At 33.1% G+C, this 26,213-nt stretch overlaps 1 protein-coding gene across 2 annotated transcripts; it reads right to left on the bottom strand.

Annotated features, from left to right (window-relative positions):
• Positions 1-576: 576 nt before the first annotated feature.
• LOC132756985 (A disintegrin and metalloproteinase with thrombospondin motifs 18-like) lies at positions 577-24,263 on the bottom strand. Of its 2 annotated transcripts, none has more exons than XM_060748136.1 (19): positions 24,105-24,263; positions 22,759-22,988; positions 22,311-22,400; positions 18,813-18,999; positions 18,460-18,507; positions 17,564-17,614; positions 16,589-16,668; positions 16,014-16,114; positions 15,284-15,377; positions 14,600-14,677; positions 13,223-13,380; positions 11,511-11,663; positions 10,189-10,356; positions 8,394-8,532; positions 6,321-6,446; positions 5,036-5,075; positions 3,182-3,529; positions 2,211-2,372; positions 577-816 (listed from the first exon to the last, which is right to left on the bottom strand). In XM_060748136.1, exons 1-19 carry the CDS (start codon positions 24,157-24,159, stop codon positions 803-805), a joined length of 2,322 nt encoding a protein of 773 aa, XP_060604119.1. In that variant the 5' UTR covers positions 24,160-24,263; the 3' UTR covers positions 577-802. The 2 variants fall into 2 exon arrangements, with proteins under 2 accessions (XP_060604119.1, XP_060604120.1); XM_060748137.1 differs by having other exon boundaries at positions 18,493-18,507.
• Between the last annotated feature and the right edge of the window lie 1,950 nt (positions 24,264-26,213).

The following is a 26,213-nucleotide window of genomic DNA, read 5'->3' as shown; positions in this document are numbered from 1 at the left end:
AACAATTTCTTCTGTGCGCAACTCCTCCTACATTTCTCAACGGATTTTGACCAAACTTTCACAGAAGCTTTGTCATCAAGTGCCCTGGCGCATATTGTCAGGGTTTTGTGATTGGATAATATTTGACCTTATTATGGCCCTTTGTTTTTTTTCCTTATACAGAATTGAACAAATTCTTCTGTGCTGAACTCTTCCTACATTTCTCAACAGATTTTGTTCAAACTTTCACAGAAGCTTTGTCATCAAGTGCCCTAGCACATATTGTCGGGGTTTTGTGATTGAATAATTTTTTACCTAATTATGGCCCTTTGTTGTTTTTCCTTATACAGAATATATATAGTGAACACTTCTGTGCGCAATTCCTCCTACATTATTCATGTTTTACATTGCACATAGTTACATTGTTTGTTGCTTGTATTTGTATTTCAAATACAACATATTTATCTACAATGGTGATAATTGAAAACCTGGTTTCATGGCATTGCCATGTTTCTTGTTTTGCCTTGTTTTCATTTGGCTACAATTTCTTTTGCAAGACCCTTGTCTTCAATGAAGATAATAAGTGGATTAATAAACCATTTTTCTAAGAAACTTTAATGCTCTTTGGTAAACATCACATGACAAATTGTGAAAAATAATTTATAACTATATATATTGCGAATACAAAATGGTTTAATCAAATACAAACATTCAAACACAAAATGTTCCAAAACAATATTTAAACATGAAATTCAATGTTTTTTTATCATAGATTGTCCTTTGTGAGACAAATTCAAGTAATTTCAGCCATGGTTAAGGTAAATCAAAATGCATTATCTGAAAAAGAATAAAAATATTGTTTAAAGCCTCTTTTTCCATGTTAACCAACATTTACAACATTTTTGTAAAACAACTTTCAAGATAAAACCACTTGAGATATGGTCTGAAAGACTTTTATGTTTTCAATGGGATTCACACCTGAACAAATAGAAAAGCAAGTTCCTCAATGTCATAAACAAACCATTGGAGTAAGAAGGCAAAATTGATAAATTGAAGAACTATGATAAAGTGAACTACAGGTATGATAAATGAACTAAGATAAAGTAAACTACAGGTATGATAAAATGAACTATGATAAAGTGAACTATGATCAAGTGAACTATAGGTATGATAAAATGAACTATGATAAAGTGAACTGCAGATATGATAAAATGATCTATGAACAAGGGCATCATTGATGAAAAATACGCCCATCACAAAAGCTTTTGACAGATGTAGGCATTATAGATATGCATATAGGAGATAATTATGCTTTGGGCAATATCCAAATAATATCTGGATATTTTATCATCTCTAGTGACCTTGACCTTGCAAATATTAACCTTAATTATGTATGTAACTCTTGTAGTTATCATTTGTGTTACAATCCATCAATAAATGGTGACTAAATGGTCCATGTACAAACCTACTTTGACCTCTCTATGTGACCTTGACTTTGGTAGCAGGGACCTGGATTTTGCGCTCAATACTTAGCCTCAAAATCAGGTGAACATTTGCGTCAAATTACATTGAAATATCCCCTGACAAAGGTAGAAGTTTCTCTCCAAACGAACATTTTTTTAATGACCTCTAAGTGTGAACTTAATCTTTAACCAAGAGACCTGGTTCATGCACATGACAATGCTTCTTGTAGTGGTGAGTATTTCATGAAGTTTCATTAGAATCCTTCAATGTGTGTAGGAGATATGCTCTGCACAAAATCTGTATATTTCATCATCTTTTGTGACAATGGCATTGCATATATTGACCTAAATTACAAGGTATTGATAACCAGTTTTTGAAATTGGTGTATGAAAATTAACTATAATTGATGAAGGTTAAGATATTATCTTTTATTAACATTGAAACTGATTCTGTCTAAGAAATTAGCACAAGTCAGTCATTGAAAACTTTCCTACAAATATTGAATGGTTTAGTCCAGATTGAAAGTTGGACAAGTACATTTACGATTTTTATCATTATCATCATGTACATTCCCTAAATGAATGATAATTCAAATTAAGTTTACTGTTATTGTCCATCCAGATACTTTTTAGTTCAATTTTTATAGGAGGGGAGGGGCGGTTTATCATATTTTTTGGGTATATGTATGAAAAAAAGAACAACTCTTAATTAGACAAACATTCATATATAAAAAAATCAATCATGACTGAAATTTGAGAATCACTCACGTGCACAATAGTTGCAGCATTTCCTCTCCCACTTTGGGTCAGAACACCAATGTATCGGCTCCAGGTGGTAACGGTTTTTGAAATATTTCGAGACTTTTTCACAACTCCAGCCATGGTATCCTTCATCAACACATGCTTGGGTAGTTGTAGGGTGTGAAGATGCTAAATAAATTATACTTGATAATATTAATATTTCAAAACAAAAAAAACACACTTTTTCTTATTGTCAGCAGAGTAAGAGGTCAACTAGACAATATTTTATGCCAAATATTTAAGCTCAAGGCCTGGACTTTCAGAGATTTTTTTAAAGTTTTACTATAAACCTACAAGAAAACCAATGTTCCTCCAGTCAGGGCTATTGTGACCTCAGGGCCGTAATTTAAGTGACTGTTTTAATGCTAAATATCTAAGCTCTAGCCCTTTAGCTTCAAAGAGTTTTGAAAGTTTAACTAATAGTCATTTAAAACACATGACAACATCCCTGAACAGGACCAATTTTGAACACAGTGCAATAACATGCACATTCATGGTAGAGTTCCATTAAATGATGTTTTGTGCAACATATCTAAGCTCTAGCACCTTGGGTTTCAACCTGGGGTTTCAGAAAAACTTTTTAAGTTTTTTTTTCTATTTTTATACATAGAAGTAAAACCAATGATCTCTGGCTATAATTTCATGATTATGTTTCTATTGCCAAATATAAAGGATCATTCCAATTAAAATCCAGTCATTTGTTTTAGTGACACAAAAGATTGGGGAGGGATCATAATAGCTCACTATGTAGTTTAGCGAGCTAAAAAAAGAATGTGAAAACCTCTTGTTAACTAGAAATTAAAGCACTAGATTAATGATATTCTTGGATATTCATCCACTGTTCCTAAATGATCTATTTTATTATTTAAAGTTAACTTAAACTTAAGTTAAACTTAAGTTAATTATCTGATTTAAAACAATGTATAAGTGTACTTTACCATAACATAAAGCACAGCAAATATGTGCCCAATATTTATCCCTGCACCAGATACTTGGTTCATATTTATATGATTTGAGGAAAAAGCGTGAAAGCCTCTGGCAAGACCAGCCATGCCAGCCACTATCAATACAGGAACCAGTAGTAGTCTCTGTGGAGTATGTGGTACTCTCTGTTGTGGTACTCGGCTCTTCTGATGTGGATTCTGACCATTGTGATGTGGTTTCCCGGGATTGTGATGTGGTTTCCCGGGATTGTGATGTGGTTTCCCGGGATTGTGATGTGGTTTCCCGGGATTGTGTTGTGGTGCGCTGGGATTTGGTTGTGGCAACTGGCCTCCTTGTTGTTGCTGTGAAGAGTTAAGTTTAAGTTGGTAAATGTTTAAAACCTTAAATTGAAGTTTTAAGCATACAAGTTTTGAACAATTATCAGAGAAAGGCACTCTCATGGTTATCTTTTTACCCTTTATCCTGTTAAATTAATGTAACAGACCTATCCTTAAAGCCTAATCAAAATCTATACAACATAAGTCAAACCATATAGAGCCTATGAAGAATATATGAACATGCTTACTTTCCTTTTTTTATTCTTATAGCAAAGTTCTTTATTTATGTCAGTAAAATTTTTCAATACAAAGCTGTTTAATTAAGTCGGGAATGTGACTTCATTACAAAACAGATTTAAGCTCAATTGCAATCATATTTCATAGATCTAAGAGCAATCCTAGATGTTGTTCACTGACCTGTAAGAGTACTGACTTGTACTGGTATTAACCTGTTCACATATTGACTTGTACCTTGTACCTGTATTGATCTGTTTCAGTACTGACTTGTACCAGTATAAACCTGTTCCAGTACCGACTTGTACTGGTATTAACCTGTTCCAGTACTGACTTGTACTGGTATGAACCTGTTCACATACTGACTTGGACCATTATTAACCTGTTCCAGTACTGACTTGTACTGGTATTAACCTGTTCCAGTACTGACTTGCACTGGTATTAACCTGTTCCAGTACTGACTTGCACTGGTATTAACCTGTTCCAGTACTGACCTGTATGTTATAGAATATTAACCTGTACCAGTTATATTACACTTTTGTCCCGCACCAGTATTAAATTGTGTTCTAGTACCAACAAATTTCGCTTAATCTAATCTAACAAAATAATTTTCACAGATCATTTATATCTAAAATTCAGTAATAATTTGTAACTCCTTGAAGCTAATAGGAAAATGCAAATAATTATTTCAACAACCATTATTTTGTAATTTATGGAGCTCATGAGATGTGTTCCTGTAGTTTCCTATTTTTCCAATATTTACCTCCCTTGACAAGTGTGGAAGCCATTTGAGGTTGGATTGAGGGGATAAGTAACTATGTTACCATTCAATATACTACTATATACAATTCAATATACTAGTATATGACAAAAAATATGAAAATAAATAAAAATGAAATGTCAAGTTGTTTTTTTTATATGATAGTGATGAACATTGTTGTAGCATCAATGCCTGAAAAATTTTCATCAGTTTACATGCAGATAATAGAATTGTGGGAGATTTTTATCTAATCTGAAGCATACAATATAGTAGGCATGATTCTCAAAATATCGGCAAGGGAGGTAATGCAAGTTATGTGAAAAGTATCTATAGTAATATTAAGTTATGTGAAAAGTATCTATAGTAATATTAAGTTATGTGAAAAGTATCTATAGTAATATTAAGTTATGTGAAAAGTATCTATAGTAATATTAAGTTATGTGAAAAGTATCTATAGTAATATTAAGTTATGTGAAAAGTATCTATAGTAATATTTTCAAACGATCATGCTAGAATTCTTTCTCTTCAAAACATACCAATACTTTCTCTTTCCACACACTTGCCATCGATACACCACTGGAATAGTAAAATTATACAAAATATAAATGTTAATGTTAAAATAAAAGGAGTATAAATAACTGAAGACAGCAAAAATTGGGTAAATTCCTAAATCTATACATGTAACTCTTCTCAAACATTTTGCTATCTTAGGAGTATTGTAGTAATAGGTTAACTCCAATTAAATCATATTATAGGAATTAACCCATTACTGCCCTTAGGTGTCACTTTATTCTTTATGGTAACATGATAGATAGTTGACATCGTGTATAATTCGTCATCTAAAATTATAAATCCTAATGGCATTAACTTAGAAAATCTTTAATAACCTTGTAATGATAGACATTTATTCAGGCTTAAAACGCACAAAATAACTTACCTGTAAGTTATATTTTGAATCAAGTGTGTAAAATGAATAAAGTAAACTTAGTTTTATTTTTGTTTCAAGACAAAAAAAGCTTAAACATTATGTTAAAACAATTCATAATTCAAAACACCTAAAAAAAACACTTTCCATGTTTGGGTTTCAAACTCATAACTGCTGTCTCCCTAATAATTTAACACAACAACACATAGAACTTAGCCATTTAATCAGTCCCCCGATTGCCAAGTTGTTGTTTTTTTTGGGTTTTTTGTGATCTTGTTAGGTCTGCACTCACATGAACTTAAAATACTGGAAATAATTTTTAGCAGCATATCCAAATGACATTAATTGATAAAACAATATTAATAATTGAAGCCAGTTCATTTTAGCCCATTTAGCAGAAAAATTGTCATTATGTCAGCAATGTAAATTATTTCCAATTACAAACAGATGAGGAATGAAATTTAATTCATATTTTTCATATTTTTTTTTAACAAAAATTGAAAACAAGAAATATCTTTAAAGGCCATGCATGCTAAAATTAAGCAAGGCAGAATTATGGTTCTTGTACAAAGCACTTCCTGGTACTGGTCTCTATCACTGTATGAAGTTTTAATCAAATTTCTTGAATACTGCTTAAATTTTGTCCCCAGAAAAGCAGTATTAAGTATCATTAAAGGGAAATAATTACAGAAAGTAATGTAGAGTTATGTGTCTTTGTCACCAAACTTCCTCACACTTAAGTTATTATAATAGTCTGAAATTGAGTTGTGGTTCTCTAAGATACAACAATTCCTCTTACTGTTTTTTCAATCTCTTTAGGCAACATAAATACAAGAACCAACCTAACAATTTGAAAATTAAAATATCAGCTTAATTATCTATAAAACAAAAGGCACCTTATTTAGTCCAGATTTACCACATGGGGTTCCCCGAGCTGCAGCATGAAAATGACAATAATTAGCACCTGGCTGTAAGCACTTCATTACACGACATATTTCTTCGTTTGACTCCTGGCCTGCTTGCTGTTTATAAAGAAGATTACAGGTTGTATAATTATACAATAAAGAAAACTGACTGGAGGTCTATGAAATATTTAATACCAGAGAGATGCTCTTCCATACACATCTCGGGCACAGTATCCAAGAAAAAAAACACTTAACTTTGGCTTTTTTACCCAAAAAATATTCACTGTCCTTGCAAGGAACTTAATATACCTACCTTCTTTTACAAGAGCTCAGATGAGGTGGGGCAATATATATTCCAGTTAGCAAATTTACAAGAATGTATCTTGGACAAAAATGTGCCTTAAACAAAGATTGCAAATTTATTATTGTAAATGGCTCAGATAATGTTTTTTCCATCAAATGTAAAAAAATGATATACAGTTTTGTTTTTTTTAAAAGTAACAAGTTAACATATTAGTAATAGAAGGCATCTAAACAATATGACCCGATTTCATTTTGATAAAAAGTAATCAAACATAAAATAAGGTTGCAAAGAAAATCAAATATTTCCTGTGTTTTGATATGAGATACTTGCATGCCAAATACAGACACATATACATGTAAACCAATAATTTCACATGAAGTTTCTTTATAAAAGGGCATTACTCTTACAATTATGAGTTTGATTGCAATTAAAATCAATTTAGATATTAACATAACATAATTTCATTTCAAATACTTATTGAAATCCTTCAAAAGTTTCCTGCTTAAATCAATTATTTCACTTAGAAACTGCTTCAAATGGGGAATAACTCTATTATTAATAATGACTTGATTGCAGTGATGATTGCACTGTACCTATGTTTTGGTATAACATACATGTACTAGGCAAATATAAACTCTGAAATCCTTCAAAAGATGTTCTGCGGAAACCAATTATGCTTAAAAGGGAGCATAACTTAAAATGAGTAAGTTGCAACCAAAACTTGACCAGAGACACAAATGAAAAGTGTCCCGGACATTAGCCCAACAATTATGGCATGTATGTATAACATACTTATAAGCAAAATATAACACAAACACTAAAATAATCACAAACACAAAATCCTTAAAAAATCAAGCTGCAGAAACAAATAATTTCACTTACAAATTGCTTTAAAAGGGGAATAACTCTCCTAATGAGTTGATTGCAGCCAAAATTACAGTTTACTTGAGTTTCAACTTAAAAAACTTACAGACCAAATATAAACAGTTTTTAAAATTCTTCAAAAGGTCTGCTGTAGAAACCAATTGTCTATGGACAGACAAATGGTCATGCGCCAGAAAAGGAATAAGGGGCCATTTCTTCTGTTACTTTCTTTTATTTAATAAAGGGCCATATTCTTTTGTTACAGAATGACTCCTATTGTCCTCTATTTCCTGTTTCCCTGTCCCTATTTGGTAGTGCAGACAGGACAGACAGACGGTCAATGCCATAACAAAAAACATCCAGACAGTCTTCAGGCATACAAAATAACTGTGCTCCTTTCATAAAGTCTAACTCCACAAATTAAAGTTAAAAACATAATTAAATGTTAAGTAATCTTTGTCTGGTTTTTACACCAATTACAACACACTTTTGGCCATATGTCAGCAGTCAGTCCAGCTTAACAAACCAGTAATTATCAATTTCTCCCAAACTTGACTACTTATCCCCATTTCTGGATCATAAGTGCAAGTAGCCAAACAAATTGTGCGCTTTATGGCTTTTTTTTTATATATATAGACGATGGTCCCCCTTCGCAAAGACAGACATCTATGAAATATCAGATTATAAAATCGGTTGGTCTTGCAGTAGAAATATTGAGACTAAAGTGCCAGGAAAATGGCCTCAAGACTCTATTAAATGTCTCAGATCAATTAACATCAAGAAGTTTTGCCTTTGAGGCCGGAAGAAGTAACCCCTGGATTACAGATCTAAACTTTCTCTATGTAATAATCTACTGAGCTCATTACAAAGTTATCTATAAGTGATATAATACATACTCTACAAAATCTTGAGTTATCTCCCCTAATAAGTTTGCATTGCTCGTCGAGTGTAAATCTTTCACCAGGTAACCGCTTATTGTGCTCATCCCATTCATTCTTGTCATAATAGTCACCATGGTCCAAAAAGCATCGTACACTGAATAACAAAGAAAAAATCAGTTATCTTCAAGCGATTTGGCCAATGAGTACTTGTACAGAAAAAATAACAGAATAAGAAAAAATAAATTATCTGGAAATGAAAGTACAGATTGAACAGGCTTAAAACTGTTGGTTAACATTAATTTTGTTTCCTTTATATCCCGATCATTTAATTAAAGCACCTAAAGTGCTGTTAACAGTAAGTGGCAAGTCCCGCAAATTTTAAATGGCAATACATGGGCAAAACAATAAGTAAATGCTTATCTTACACCTCATCCATGTGTAAATCTAATGGTAAATATAATTCAAAATAAACGAAAAAATATGGAAGCATGATATCTGTCAGTTCCAATCAACACGCATTATATTGACAGTATATCGGAGGACATATTCTAAGACATATCAAACGATAATAGGTTAATGTCATTACATTATTTACATTACAATATAAATGACTGGAATGTGGTATATGTCTTTAAAAATTCACCAATCTTACTTCACAAAGGTGAAATCTCCCAATTGATATCAAATTTTATCAAATAAGTATTATAATTTATAACATAGTCATTATCATATTATTTATTTTTTAATCCAAAACGAGACCTGTTCACTAACAGCACACTCCACTTTTCTCAGGACTGTTCCATAGTTAAATACAAGCAACATAGAAAATGGGGTATTACTCTGCAAACACAAATAAAAGACTTACCTGCCCTTGATAGTGAAATACTTCAAAATATTTAAGGGTTGGAGAAAAAATAAAGTAAAAACTCAAATTCAAACAAGGGAAATGATAAAGCAAAAACAGCTTCAGGACTGTCTTCCCCCTACAAATGCATTACAAATTTGATAGTGAACAGATACCTAAGGTTTAATGTGAACATCTTTGATACTTTGAGAAATGTGCCTTAACAAAAAACTTAACCAAGAAATTCAAAGTCAAAAGGTGGCATAATTCTGAAATTCTTTTTTTTTTATTAAAGTAACCTGCCCTTTAGAAATGCATTCCAATTTAAAACTGAAGTACTCCAAGTCTGAAATTATAGTTTTTAAAGCAATCTGTCCTGATTTTTAATAATAAATTCATTAGTAGAGCTAAGCAAATATTTAACATATTGCCAATTATTACATCACTTCAACCCCTCCCCAAACCCCAAAGACACCTCACACTCCAGACACCCCCAGAGGCATTTTAAAGAAATGTTTACTCTAGAAAAATAAGGGTTGATAGGTGAAGTGTATTTATGATTTGGGAGGTGAAACATTTTCAGGGGTGAAATGTCCTCAAAATTTGAGGGTTAAAGTGTCAGGGGGTGAAGTGCCTTGTTCCATTACCAATATACATAGTTAGAAAAGTTGCAATTTGCAAAGCATCATCAGACGCACTTATTCAGACATAACTACATAATACAGAATAATCATTTAAGATATGAATAGTATTGACATCTATAATGAGTTTTTTATTTCATGTTTTGGAACTATTTTTTAATGAGAGATTTGATTATTTTCACTTTAAATCATCTCTGGCCTAAGAAGATGGGTTTTAATAAAGCGGCTTGCCAAAAATATGGACATTGCCAAAACTGGAGGCTAGAGGAGCCTACTTAATACAAAATACTGGCTAAAGGGTTCAACAATGTGAGAGATATTTTACCTGCCGAAAAACTTTTTGAATGCATCAATTGAGCATTGTGAAAAGCGCCATGGATTAACAGAGTATGGTTCACCCGTTCTGAATGTTGTTATAAACGGAGCCATGATGAACTTTTCCCGTGGTTTACAGTCAGAACTTGATCCTGAACCATCGTGATCAGCTCCAAGACTGAAACAAACAAGAACACACTTGGTAAACACAATAGCCCCCTGGCATCGATTCTTGTCAGTAACACTTTTAAAAAAAATACCATTCACTCAGTTATTGACAGAAAAATTGTCCCAAAAAAAGTAAAAACAGTTATATAACTTAACATGACCTTTTGTCATTATGAAAAAAGGAAGTTGGCATGTTATTTCTATTACATGTGTATTATAATATTCCAAATTATTTATAAATGTTTATCAAATATACATAAATACAAGACCTTGACCTGGAACCCAGTGACAAACTCCAACCAAACTGTAGGTTCCTTTCAAATATGAGAAATTGGTTGTAAAAAATAAAGGCTATATAAGTGTAAAAAACTCTATTGTAAGCACAAGTGGCCTTTACCTTGTGATTCCCAACACTGGATCATGCAAGTTATGTTCCTTACAAATATGAAAAACATCAGTCATCAAATAAAGGCTGTAAAAGCAAATGTGTAAAAATCTGTGTTTGGCACCCTTAACCCGCTGACCCCTAACAAAGTCAAAAGGAAGACCACATCACTTATCTTCCTACCAAATATAAAAAACCATTTATTAAATAAAGGATTTATAAGCAAATGTGTAAAAATCTATTTTTGGCACCCTTTACCTTGACCCACTGACCCCTTATTCAATTCATAGGTAGACTTTTCAAGTTATGTTCTCACCAAATATAAAAGACATCTGTCAATAGATAAGGTTACAGCTTTAAAAGCATAAAAAATCTACTTGGCATTAGTTTTCTTGACCTTGACCCAAATAACCCTTAACTTAACCCAAAGGAATAGGACCTCCCTTGGTATTTATGTATTAAACATCTAAAAATTATGACTGTTTAAGGTATCCTCCTACCAAATATGGAAGATATCAATAAATATATTGATAATATTTAATAATTAAAGAAATTTAAGACAAATCCAACTTCAAAGTGATTAAAAGGGAAATAACTGGAAAAATTGGATGGTATTTATTCAATAGACCTCATTGCATTATTATGTAAAGTCCATATACATGTATATAATTATATTAGTGTAAGAAACAAATAAAATATTACTCCAATAACTTGCCTCATAACAAAGTAAATAGTGTTAGTAAAATAAAATGGAGAAATGAAATGGAGAAAGCTCATACTTATGTCCTAGCTCATGGGCTGCCACAGATGTTACGACAAAGTAATCATCATCCTGTTGTACAGAAACTCTGTACGACCCACAAGCACCTCCCACATAGGCCACGCCCGCCACACCATTATTGTTTATGTTATTGTCATAGTACAGCTCATATCTACAAATAAACGAAACTTTGTATATCAATCGAAATAATTTTCAGGAGTAGTAAAGGTATTTGAGCCACGTCACGACAAAACCAACATAGTGCATTTGCGACCAGCATGGATCCAGACCAGCCTGTGCATCCGCGCAGTTTGATCAGGATCCATACTGTTCGCTTACCAACCCTTTTACAAGTAGAGAAAATTATAGCAAACAGCATGGACCCTGATCAGACTGCGCAGATGCGCAGGCTGGTCTGGAATCATGCTAGTCGCAAACGCACCATGTTGGTTTTGTCATGACACAGCTCATTTATGGATGGCACTGTACATGTATCAGTACATTTTGTTCAAAACAAAGAGACAGGTGTATGAGGCTGCAGTTAAAAAACTTCTTCTGCTGAGTTTGTTAAGTTTGATATGGTCAATATATTAAGCCTCTTTCTGATATCTGTGAAAACACCGAGACAGCAGCTTGGCCTTTTCTCAGACAATATGATGCACTATTTGCATTTTTAAGCAGATTTTTAAGACAATAAAAGCTTTAACCCTTTCCCCCATGAGCATATTGTGAAAAATGGCCATTTTCACTGAAAAGCCCCCTCTTACAAGTTCAAACTGCTATGAAACTATGAAAAATGCTTCAATACTAATCAAACTTGGCACAAATGTTGACTGGACCATTGCCTTTGTAACGACATGCTCAGTCTTAAATTTCATGTTACCATGGCAACGAGGGGACATCTCAAAATTGCCAAAAATCACATTTTTGCCTCGATTTTTTCCATCAAAATTTACTTCAAAGTGCTGCAACTTCTCAAGGGATTGAGATAGAGTCAAAGGCTTTTCAGCGTTGGTTACACGTTACCTTATGATCAACCTGGGGTCATTTTAAGCCTCTCACAAGTCCAAAATTTTCTTGGCGATGAGGGGGACTCCGCCACTCCCCTTCAAACCCCCCAAACAGAAGGGGGCACATCCCCCTTCTGGCAACCCCCTGATGTATTATTTGGATGGGGGACGGCGCCGAAAAAATTGTCACTTTTTTTAACAACATTTCTCAAACGAAAAACAGTGTTTGGGGTCTAAATAGGACATTTTTTCACTGTTTGAGGCCTCAAAAAGGGGGGGGGGGGGCAAAAAGCCGTCGAAACACGCTTATATAAGGGAAAAGGTTAAGAGATAGAAAAATAAATTAAGTTGGTAATTTAGGGTAAATTTTGCTTTATCCTACATGATTACCTTTACCTTAGCTTCTAGCCTACATAATGGTTTGACCTCGATCTTTTTTGAAAAAAGAATGGGCATGAAAAAATAAAATTATGTATAAACATTACATAAAACTAGATGATTTATATGTCTCTTACCTCTAGAAATACAAGCTTATTTAGGAATTGGCACTTTCTGTCATCTTTTCAAACCATTGCAATAATATTTTGTATGTAGGAAAGTACCTTTATTTACAAAACACAGCTTGCTCCTTGAAAAAGATAAAGTTGAACCAATGATTCACACCCAATCCCCCCTACTCTCCACTTGTTTTTTTTTTATTTTATTTTATTATTTTACTTACCCAGTTATAACCATTACATGGTCATCATGTTCGTTTACTGGTGCCGTTTTTACCCACTGAACAAGACCATCAATATACACGTCACTATCAGCATATATTGTCCCATCCCTCGATGGTGTTTCCACATTTGGTGACAGTGGATTTGATGCATTTCTACTCTAAAAATATATGAAATTACTTATGTAAATGAAAATTTGAAATATTGGTAATTCATACATTTGAGAATTGTATAAGGAAAACAAAATACAAATGTAAATGTAATTTTAAAATATCTAGTATTTTAGGTCTTTATATGTATGGAAATAATTATACATGATGAGAAATTTTATCTTGTACTCAATATTCCTTTGGCACCATTTTTGGAAATTTCTGGCTTAAACTCAAGGTTTAGATTGAAAAGAAATTTTGTTTGTTTTAAATAAATATAGTTTTAAATAAAGAAAATCTGGAGTTTGAAGAGAGATATTTTCTAAATATATAAAATATATTCACTCATGCTCTTATACTCTTGAAAACATTACAGTAAGGTATATAATCCACATTCACTAATAAATATTTTCCTTACAAGTATATTGCCTTAAGATAATTGGACTTTCAACCAGGAGACTGTTTAATAGACTTGCCTTTTGTTAAATATAAGGCTGTTTGAAGATTAAATATACACATGGGCAATTAAAAGTTGTAAGCTGCGTAAATGAACAGTGTAAAGTTAGCCGTGTAAAGTGAACAGTGTAAAGTTAGCTGTATAAAATGAACAGTGTAAAGTTAGCCGTGTAAAGTGAACAGTGTAAAGTAAGCTGTATAAAGTGAACAGTGTAAAGTAAGCTGTGTGAAATGAACAGTGTAAAGTAAGCTGTGTAAAATGAACAGTGTAAAGTAAGCAGTGTCAAGTCAACAAGATAAGGTAAACCATGTAAAGTTAGCAGTAAAAAGCAAAGAGCAATGTAAAGTTTTTTTTAGTTGTTTTTTTTTTTGTTTGTGTATGTGTGTGTGTGTGGGGTGGGGTTGTTGCATCACATTCACATAGTATAGGTCGTATGGCGACATTCCAGCTTAAATCTGGAAGGAAGATCACAGGTGCCCTTCCGTCCAGGCACAGTCACCTGATTAGAAACAGACAATTCTGTTGGCTAGCTGGATAACTTCATGTAGTCTGTTGGGATTCAAACCGTAAGCAGAGTGCTGAGAGGCAAGTGGTTTGAAGTTAACGACCTTAGATATTCCCAACGGACATAAGCTTTGTAAGAAACAATGGAACTATGCAGTGTACAGTAAGGGGAATCTTTATACACAAGCATTTTTTAACAAAACCTTTCTTTATAAAATAAATCAGTTTAACTGTGGTACTTTTATTTGTACAAACTCAATTAAACTTACCTTATAAATAAGAAATTGTGAAATGGTCACATACACATTCATAGCCGGATCTTCAATTTCTTCATATCTCAAACTTACCTGTAACAAGCTAAGCATTTAAATATACATGTATACAATATACATTTTACATTTTTAATAAATGATATATATTATTAATAGCTTAATTTGAGTAATGGGCTTGTCCAGCTTTGACTTTGGCACAGTTTTTTCAATTTGGAATTTAAAAGATTCAAACATCAAAGTCAAAAGACAATGTGCTACCAACAGTGTAGACCCTGAAGAGACTGTATAGATGTGCAGGCTGGCAAGGCTTTACACAGGTAACAAAATGGTACCATATTGATTTTTTTTTTCTGATTCATAATTATTAATAACACTATAGAAGCAATATATATCAATAATATATGTATATATCAAAGAAAGTATGATTTAATGGATTTGATAAAAAAATTTAAAGATGAACAAGCAACTGGAATTGTCACAAAACAAGTCAAGTCTTTTCAGCAATAATAGGTCAAAATCCATTCACAAGTTTCTAAGGCCTTGTACTCAGTAAATCTTTCATTTACTTAGATATAAAAAGAACATTCACCAATTAAATAACCAGTATTTTCTGTCAGAAAACCTAGTTAATTACCCTGATCTTGTACAACAACCTGCTGAGTATCTTATTAAGTAACTTACACCGTTTATGATGTGAGCGAGACGTTCTCGAAGAAAATACATGGTGGCAGTGTCCTTGTTCATCCTGTTGTTGGCTTCTACTTTTGCATAGTATCTGAAATATTAAAAGCATTCGTACCTTTCATGTGTAAAGGTCATTGTTAGTTTGAGGATTTTATGTTAGGTCAAATTATTATTTTTTGAAAATAAACATTTGAGCCAAGTTTGAAGAAAGTTCTTCAAAAATTATTTTATTTAAAGTGCAGACACAATATTGTGTGAATTTTGACCTTCCAAATGTGACCTTGATCCAGGACAGTGACAGGAAGAATTCTGTATATCATCTTGTTGAGGTGAACATTTGAGCCAACTTAAAAGAAAAATCTTTCATGGTGTATAGGATTTATAGAGCTAAGAGATATAGATGTAAAAATCATCTGACATTTGACCTGGACCAGGAGTCAGCACAGCAGTGTGACTGTCAGAGGTTTTGAACAAAATCTTTCAAGAAGTAGGCCTGAAGGATTTATAAAACAGACATGATGGGGACAGTCAGACAGACAAAGAAACAGATCCATGCGACAGTGATTTTAGTTCATTTTGTAGATTATGTTGAAAAGAATCACTACACTAAGCTGAACTGTACCTGTGACAATAAAATGCTTTAGTATTTCTATTATATGATCCCTTGGTAGAAAGAACCTCCTGAATCACTGGACAACTACCATTATGAGTTTAAGAATCAACTTACTTATCCCAAAGACTTGAATCCACCACAAGGACGATTTCAACAGCGTATAATCTTCCCTCTGCCTCTGCCCTTTTCTGCCTGTTTTCATGTTCATACAGTTCCTGTAAAATGCATTTAACAAAATCAGACAATGAATGACCAAATAAACACAGCTGATAAAGATTGCTAGAAAGGGTTACTTACTTGTATGACATAAACCTTGTTTAACTAAACTCGAATTTTGACCGCAGGGCTATAATTTGAATAAACTAGAGGCGGTCCAATGGGCAATATTTCATATCTTAGCACTAGCCCTTGGGATTTATTGAGGTCAAAGTTCTTTAAGTTGCTATGACAGATAAAATTCTACATGGAATGAATTCCTCTAACAACTTTGAAAGAGGCTCCAAGTAAGTTTCAACAAAACTGGACCAGCGGTTTAGGAAGAGATACACAATGGACACAGCTAATTTTGAAAATATTTTACTCAGTAGAGCTAATAAAAGTACATGTAAGCTATAGGCACATTATTAAAGATAAGTTTAATTAATAATGGACTAGTAGAGAAAAAATGATAAAAGATGGGACCAACATACTTTGATCTGGTCTTCTATTTCCGCATCATGGAGTAAAGATCGTAACTCCTCATCATATTGTAGAGGAACATTTGGCCTTCCTAAAAAATGGGAGGAGCTTTAATACAAATTACTGCCATGAAACAATATATATGTATATTATTATCTAATAAATCTATGTGTATTGCATCCATGATTTTATTCCACTATTCACAGGCAATAGAATACAAAAAAAGCCCTTCATTTAACAATTTATATATACTTTTATGTATGAAATTAACTTTGAGAAATTATTGATCTAGCTGGATATTTAAGGCTCTTCAGAAACTAATTTTTTTCTTTACATATAAAGCTCACACTTGAGTTTTATAATGTTAAATAACGGTTTAGAGCATTTTAGATGCTTATCATATAAAAAAAAGAGTTGAATGTGAAATCATTTTTCAGACAAAGTAGCAAAATGTAAACAAAGAACCTAACCATATTTTTTTTTAATTCCATAATACTAAATCATTGTATGTTTACTAATTCCCAGAAAGCAACAGAAGCAAAATATGGTTAAGATTTTTGGAAACCATAATAGGACACCAAAAATAAAAGGCTTTTGAGAAATTAAAATAAAAGCATTTCTAAGGCATAATGGGCCTTTAAAGAAGTGCTCATGAAAGCGCTTTAATTCACATGTAAAACATGCCTATTAAGAATTAATAGTCTTTGAGGAAGAAATGGTTTGATGGACAATTATTCCAACAAATCATGGTTTTCCACTTTCTGTATTTTAAGATTTGATACATGTGCATTTTCATTCAAATGAGAGACTTTAGTTATTTTCATGTTTATGCATTAAAGCAATCATTCTTTTGAAGCAAAACTACATAGGTTCCCATATGCATAAATATTATTGCATAATGTCCATAAAAAAACTACTTGGATTCTTGTCAAAACACTAAATTTAGGCAAAATTTAACAGTAAAAGAATAAGAAAGATTTCCTTACTTGGAAGTAGAGTGTCATCATCTTCATAGAAACCTCTCCTGTTTGGCTTACCTGAAATATTAAAGAATAATGATAACTCTGATTCTTGATATAAGGACTATTGAGTACTCTTGTCTATGTATGTATATTTTAAAAATATACCTGTATATAAGAGAATTGTGTGACATATCTGTATGCCTAAAAAGCCCTAAATTCAGGACTTGTGTAATGACATTGAAAGAATGTCATAATACTCATGATGGGCATTACAATATGCAAAAACTAAAGGTGATAAATTAACATATAACATATAGGAAGGTATCCCATATATAAAGGCATAAACTGCACTTGGTGGTGAGCCAGCTTATCACTGACAGGGTTTGTGTGCCATACATGTCACACTTTGCTATCACATTACTTTCCTGTTTAAAAATATATCCTGACATTCACTTGACACATACTTGTATGCCTAAATTCTGAACTTGTATTTGGCATTTTATTGTTCCTTGATCCGAGATATGTTTACAGAGTTTGTTCTAATTCTTAATGATTGTCAAAGGCAAAACATAAACACTATTCATATTTTAAACAAACCACATGTTTCACAGTAGTCACATTTCACCTGTAATTATATGTACATAAACCTTCATTTATGATAATAACAAATGAGCCGCGTCATGACAAAACCAACATAATGAGTTTGCGACCAGCATGGATCCAGAACAGCCTGCGCCTCAGCGCAGTCTGATCAGGATCCATGCTGTTCGCTATCAGTTTCTCTACTTGTAATAGGAGTTGTAAGCGAACAGCATGGATCCTGATCAGACTGCATGGATGCACAGGCTGGTCTGGATCCATGCTGGTTGCAAACGCATCATGTTGATTTTGTCATGGCATGGCTCAAATCATAAAATTACCAGGAATCTGTTTATGATCATGGCTAGAGGCACCTTCTGTTTCTTCATCTGAAAAATGAACAATGGAAAAGTTTTACTTAACACAACACAATTGTAAAATCAAATTCTCTTAAAAACTTTGTGCATTAAATCATTGAATTATTATTCAGTAGGATTTAACATCAGTAAGTTGTACAATGGCTTCAATTTTTATATGTTATCAAATATATTTTTTTCTAGGTTTAAAACTATATCCCGCCATTCACTTATCACTTAACAAATTGCTCCAATACCACATATAGATATTTACAACTACCACAAATAAATACAGAACATGCTCTTATACAAGTTATGCTGAGGAAAAAAATATATACCAGGAATGTATTTGAAGTCAGCGCCATATAGCCCTCGCAAGTTCCCATTTTTCTCAAACATTTTGGGTGCTTCAATTCTCCGTAAGATATGCAGCATGTTTTTCTCGTTTCCCATTGAACGTAGATTGTATGCGATGGAAGAAGGTTTGATGTCATAATTGTCTCCATCAATGTAAACACTGCCTTCCTGAAATAGTTATTAATATATTTAATCATAGAACTATTTAAAATATTATAAAAGTCTCTATAGATACCAATATTAGAGAAAAATGTTGAAAATTGAAGTTAATACCCACTTTTAAAAACTAATTGTACAGAATTTTAAAAAGCAAGTCTAAAAAAGTCACTTTTTTAAGGTAATTTTCAAGGACTATAACTTATTTCAAATTATTTGTTACATCAAGTTTTAACATAAAATTTGCAATGCTTCAGTTAGCAAACCTATTCTTGAAAATAGGGGGTTAACTAAACGAGAATGTACATCATATATGTACATCATTTATATAAACAACTACAAGAGGGTCCAGAGGGCCCTGGATCGCTCACCTCAGAAATATGTCAAAAAGGTCAAAGTGGAGCCTCTTTTCACCCCTGAAGCACAATTTGAAAACAAGGGAGAGCTTAATGTGAACAATTTTTGTACACTGTCACCAAGGAAATTTTTTTCGTAAAATTATTTCAAAATTGAACCAGTTGTTTAGATGTTGTTAAGATGAACATGTTTTATTCCAAATATCTAAACTCTACCTCTTTTAGATTTTCACAAGAAGATTTTTTAAGTTTTACTATATACATGTTTAACAAGGAAAAAAAATGAGCCCCTGGGGCGGCCCCAATTTTTACTCCAGGACTTTTATTTGAAGAAACTTGGTAGATATCCGCTACAAGATGTTTCATGCCAAATATCTAAGCTCTAGCTCTTTTGGATTTTCTCATGAATTTTTTTTTTAGTTTTTACTACATACATATAAGGAAAATCAATGACCCCTAAAACGGGCCAAGTTTGACCCTAGGGCATTAATTTGAACAAACTTGGAAGACATCCACTAGATGTTTCATGACTAATACCTAATCTATAGTGCTTTTGGATTGTCACAAGAATATTTAAGTTTTTACTATATACATATATGGAAAATCAATGACCCCTGGGGTGGGTCAATTTTGACCCTACAGTAGGGCTTTTATTTGAACAAACTTGGTAGACATCCATTAGAAGAGGTTTCATGACCAATGTCTAAGCTCTAGCCCTTTTGGTTTTTTACAAAAAGATTTTTATTTTTTATGATTTTTAGTAAAATAATCTTTTGGTTGCCATGACAACCAGAGTTCTTTATGGAATTTAATTCTTTTAACAACTTTGGTAGAGCCTTATGTAAGAAACATCCCTGCAAAATTTCAACAATTTTGGCCTTGTGGTTTAGGAGAAGAAGTTGTTTGATGGACGCACACATGGGCGATGGACTACCGACATGCAATGGGCCATCACAAAAGCTCACCTTCAGGACATTGTCCATGTGGAAGAAGTTTAAGCAAATTTAACATCATGATAGGGAATAAAGCACCAAACACAAATTGGAAATTAAATTGAGTAGCTTGCTGCAAGCTGTTGAAGGTAGGCTAAACGGGCAAGAACACATTTTATAATACATCTTTCACTTAATTCATACTACGCTCACTGAATAAAGTGAATGGAAGTGGATGTTTTGGCCGATGTGCAGGAGTGTACATACTCATATGAATAATGCTGCATATGATAACAAGGTTAGCTTTTAAAAAAGCTAGTAGCGACTCGCTTCGTAATTTTTTTCAAGGGGTGTGTTTAAATGTAAAAATGACAGTTCTGTTAGCTGAAGAGACTTCAGCGAACATCAAAATAAAAGTAAAGTCAACACTGGCCCGGTGCCCGATGGCCAGTGTATATAAGTTCAGGCCAGTGTAAATTTAAGAAAATTTTGTTAATTATTTAGTAGAATAAATTCAAAACTGGAATTCGGGCCAGTAAATTCAAAATCTTAAACTCATTGACTGAAAGTGACATATAAAGTTCTCTCAGTTTAACCAAGATGAGTATGAGTATATATGAAGGTGCATGTAAACAGATTGAATGAAGAACCTATGTCTATGCACATTTACTATATGGCCTGTTGACCTTGACCACAAAATGTTAGATAGGTAGATTTCATAAAGATGTCACTTTATACAAAATTAAGTTGTAATACATATATGTTATTTAGTATTGGAATGAGAGGCACAAGTCCTAAAGTAAACACAAGTTGTCAATCAATTCAGCCAGAAAAGCCGGGATTTTATTAAAAAATATAGGGATCCCGGAAATTCACCAGTCAAAAAAAGATGTTTTTCAGATAAGCCGGGATCCTATTAAAACATATAGGGATCCCGGGAATTGACCAGTTCAAGAATATAGTTTTCAGAAAAGCCGGGATCGTATTAAAATGTAAATAGATCTCACGGATCTCTGGGATCGTTCTAAAACATATAGGGATCCCGGGATTTGACCAATTCAAGAAAATAGTCTTTGATTTTTCCAATAAATTAGGCATATAATTATAAGTATTGTGATTTCCGCATTTTAAGTTTGTTAATAAAAAGCTCTTAATATATCTATATTATAAGTTAAATTAATTTAACGTTCATTATATACAATAAAAAAATTAACGTTTAATGGCATTCATTACGACAACAATCAACACAAATATAGTTCATTAGGTTTTTCCTCCATATCTTATACGATCCCGGATCCCGGGCGTCCCGGATCCCGGCCAGTAAATACATACACTAAACACCGGAAAGGATAAAATGACCGGAAAAAGGGAAAAATAAAAAGTGCACAGAACCAGATGTACACTTATGTTAATTAACCAAACGAAAACTTACTACAGAGAAAACAGGTGAAATCGCTAAATCAGAAGTCAGTGTAAATATGATTTATTGAAAAGAATTCATAAAGACAAACATTTTAATCATCATTATATCTTTGCGCTCAAAACAATACTTGCTGATTTTTAAAAATGGCGTGAAAATTGAAGGTTTTTTGACGCTATGTAAGATTAAATTTGATTGGCTAAATAATTTTGGATCCTAGCCCTGATAGATAAATTTAGTAGAAAGCTGGAAGCCAAGCTTCGATTAAGTTTTTGGATAGCTTCGGAGTTTTAGGTTGTTTCTCAGTAAAATCCTACCGTAATACCGGCTCGCCGTGGCGAGCCGGCATCAGGACTTTTTCACAGGCAGGGGGAGGGGTTTTTGAATCTTCCTTTAAAATTTACAAGTTTTTGCCTGGAAGAACAAAACGTAATCACTAAATTCCAGGCAAAAAGTATGATTTTAGAATCTAAATCTGGAAACAAAGTGATCCCTTCGGAAGCATTAATCACTACAAAATTACATAAGAATTGCAGATTCGGTTTGATTGAGTCTAGACTAGATTTAGAATGTACATGTACCTACAACAGTTATGACAGAAGAACAGAACCTTACCACAACCCTCTTGCAGGCTTCATCTGGAATATCGGCACATGAAACCTTAACAGCTGCTCCTAAACTTCTGTCTTGATAAAACTTCGTACCCTGTAATATATTAAATCATGGCATTTAAGTTACGTTTTCAAGGGGGTGGGGCTATTTTGTCAATATAAAATACTAAGGGAAATAACTCCTGACTATCAAAGTATAATGCAATATATATCATCTAAAAATAAGTAATATGTTTGCATGCCTATGCATGCCAAGGTACATGAAAGATGCAAATATTTCGAATAATAATAATGTCGAAATTTCTTAGACAACCGAGTCTTAATATATATAGATCTACTAGAGTATATATAAAGAAAAACGAAAAAGTAAAAGTATATGCCGTCTTGCAACTAAGGGGAATAACTTTGTAAAGAAAGTGCCAAATTACTATAACAAAATAACAAAATCTTACAGAGATAAGTGGGACATCTGCCTCCATTGCTGTATGTTTACCATTCAGTGACCCACCAACATAGACAGGGGCGTTGGCGTTCAAGCGTTTGTTTTCTTGAAGGTGTAACTTGATGTTCTCGCCACTCAATCGTTTGATGTTGAAATGTAACATGCTTGGCAATGCTGTTTCTAATTCTCTAAGGTCATGTAGGCTGTTCAAGTCCTCTAACCATACAAGCTCTTGATGTGCTGCAAAGAGAGATAAATTCCCGCCTTTTTATGACCCCACTATGTTGCGTCACGTGCTTAAGTCGACAAACTTTACAAGAATGTTGATCAGCATGTGAAGTTGTGCGACTAGGATTCCGCGTGTATTTTGTTAGAGTTATTGCCCTTGACGTAGTAAAAATTTGCAATTTTCAACTTCTCTGTCGCGCGTTACTTATAAGTATTTGATCTGATGTCATGAAACTTTCAGGAATTTTGGTCAGTATATGTTATAATGCATTTGGGGATTTATTCAGTTTTTGTAGAGTTATTGCCATTGACTTAGTAACATGAGATGTGGAATTCTTGCGGCTCAAATTTTGGTCAGTATATGTAATAAAGCATTTGGGGATTTATTCAGTATTATATAGAGTTATTGCTCTTGATTTAGTAACACGAGATTTGGAATTCTTGCGGCTCAAATTGGGAAAAATCAAGATGTCAATTTAAGAAAAATTGGATGTCAATTTTATGCCCAAACACTTTCTTATTTCATGTTACGATATATTCATACTTTTGTTAAACAGCAACTCCTTATTTCTAATATAATTGACTTAATTGAAAAAAGATTCTCATAGTGTGTCTGAACAAAACTATCCTTGATTATGATTTATCCTTAAAATAAGAGTGGAAAAATGGGCGCCAGTAGGCCCAAACTTGAAACAGTTGGGGAATTTACAAGTGGGCTTTATGAACTCCAGCGAAGACATCTTTTATTACTTTTAAATTAATACAGCAAATTTCCAGCAAATGTGGTAGCAAACACCGTAGTAATTTCAATCACCCAGCACTAATAAGCCAATTGAATCTTCACAAAAATTTGAGTAAATTTGATACAAACAGATAAAGTCAACTTTCATATTGTTTTGACAAATGTTAAAATTGAAGAACACAATCAACGGGGAAATGTTTACTTATGTCATACTCTCCATGTTCATCTAAAATTATGATATTTACCAGTTCTACAAATATTTGACATGAAAAGTATCAAATCAAGTGACCAAAACAGCAATCAATTTTATCACTTTTTACAAAGTGCGCGGCAAGTAAAGAAGAAATAAAAAATTAAATTACATTAAAAAATAAATAAACTCTTACCCCGAGTCCATCCTGCGACTATAAGAAGAAATACTAAATAATTCCAAAATAGCATGTCTGAAGGATAGTTATGTCGCTGTTGTCCGAGCAATAAATTCTATACATTTTGACCAGACTATTTATAGGTGACTCGAACCTGCTAGTGTGATTAACTCTTAAAACTGCACGGGATTTGATCTTTTTCTAAGAAATAACTCATTAAATAAATCATGATTTCTTTGTTACGAATACAGTTTAACTATTGAACACAAAACACAGTGTATTACCGGCGGGTGTGATGACAGATTGCTGGCATCTAAAATTTACTAATTACTACTGATAGATTATAAATTTTATTTGTGTATTGATATTACGCTAATTAGAAAAATATAGTACTTTAAACTTACTGCTCATGAACTGAAGATATTAGCATGGTTGGAATGGTTTCTCCTGGTACTTATTTTTTTGAATCGGTTAAAATTGACAGTAATCTGTTGGTAATACGGTGTGTAAAATACCGCTGATAATTCCGATGCGATTTTACGGGTCGCTGATAATCTGTAGGGGAAAATATGATAGAATTAATATGACTGGAAAGTACGGAATACCGTTAGGGCCATCGTGGTTATACGTTGAAATACAGAGGGCGACAATGCGATAGTGCGACAGTGCGATGACGACAATGCGACAGTGCGATGACGACAATGCGACAGTGAGATGGCGACAATGCGATAACGCAATAGTGCGATGACGACAGAGCGATAGTGTTATCGCACTTTCGCCATCGCACTGTCGCATTGTCGTCATCGCACTGTCGCATTGTCGTACTGTCGTCATCGCATTATCGCACTGTCGCTTAGATATTGATAAACATCTGAAGAAGCGTCAATTTGATAGGTAGTTGCTAGTTGAATATTCAAATAACCTACTACCTACTAGCTGGTAGTTGGTTATTCTTAATCCCCTACTACTTACCGGCAGGTAGTTGGTAATTCGAAGTTTGCATGTTTCCTTTAAAACAACAACAACAACAACAACAACAACAAAAAACAACAAAAATAAACAGTAAGAATTTTTCTGGATTAAATTTAATGGATAGGTGTGTTTTTCAACATTGAAACACATTGTCTCACTATGTCCACCAGCAGAATCAGTTGGCTATATTACAATATGCTGACCAGTTAAACTTACAGTAGGATCTGCTGTTAAGGTAATCTTAAAGTGAAAATTGTTGACCACTTATGTTAGATATATAGAAAAAATTATGTGTTGACGTAAATTTCCAATTACATGTATCTTTATTTACAATGTAAGTAATATAATAAATTATACATCTTACAAAACAATATTAAAAACCACTGATGACGATCTATGAATATAATTTGTTTGTCTTTTTTATATAAGTAATAAACAATGATTTTAACTTTTTTTGCATCTTTTAAATGTCAACATAAGATCATTTTCATCTGAAATATTTCTATTACATTGATATTAAAGTTTCACACAATTTATTACATTTTCCGTCTATGTATAACTCTTTCATTATTTATATATAAAATTATTCTTATTATTAGTTTATAATTTCATTTAAACACTATTTGTATACAGAAAAGAAACAAACAAAAATAATAAAAAGGAAAAGAAAAAAACAAGAAGAAAATAATTATTGACAAAAGTAAAATTATCCCATATTCTATACCGTCAGCTTATTCGCCAGCAGTTTAGAACCGTCCACCAGAAGGCGATACTCGACAGTGCGATAACGCGATGACGACAGTGCGACAATGCGATGGCGACAGTGCGATAACGACAGTACAACAATGCGACAGTGCGATGACGACAATGCGACAGTGCGATGGCGACAGTGCGATAACACTATCGCTCTGTCGTCATCGTACTATCGCGTTATCGCATTGTCGCCATCGCACTGTCGCATTTTCGTCATCGCACTGTCGCATTGTCGTCATCGCACTGTCGTATTGTCGTCATCGCACTGTCACACTCTTGCATCGTCGCTCTCTGTATTTTAACGTGTCGCCCTCTGTATTTTAACGTATAACCACGATGGCCCTAACGGTATTCCGCAGGAAACACTAACTTTAGATGATTATCCATTGATGTAAATTGGAC

This window comes from Ruditapes philippinarum, unplaced genomic scaffold (genome assembly GCF_026571515.1).
Source record: "Ruditapes philippinarum isolate M1 unplaced genomic scaffold, ASM2657151v2 ctg67_1_1_1_1, whole genome shotgun sequence".
NCBI lineage: Eukaryota > Metazoa > Mollusca > Bivalvia > Venerida > Veneridae > Ruditapes > Ruditapes philippinarum.
The sequence above is the reverse complement of the archived record's forward strand: the minus strand, read 5'-3'. Positions and strand labels throughout refer to the sequence as shown.

Bases quoted from the DNA above. Each gene is read 5' to 3' on its own strand.
- LOC132756985 (XM_060748136.1), bottom strand. From the start codon at position 24,159: ATGCTATTTTGGAATTATTTAGTATTTCTTCTTATAGTCGCAGGATGG. The intron at 22,989-24,104 runs GTAAGAGTTTAT...CTCTCTTTGCAG, and splicing joins AGTCGCAGGATGGACTCGGG to CACATCAAGAGCTTGTATGG. The intron at 18,508-18,812 runs GTATATATTTTT...TTCATTTTTCAG, and splicing joins TGACTTCAAATACATTCCTG to ATGAAGAAACAGAAGGTGCC.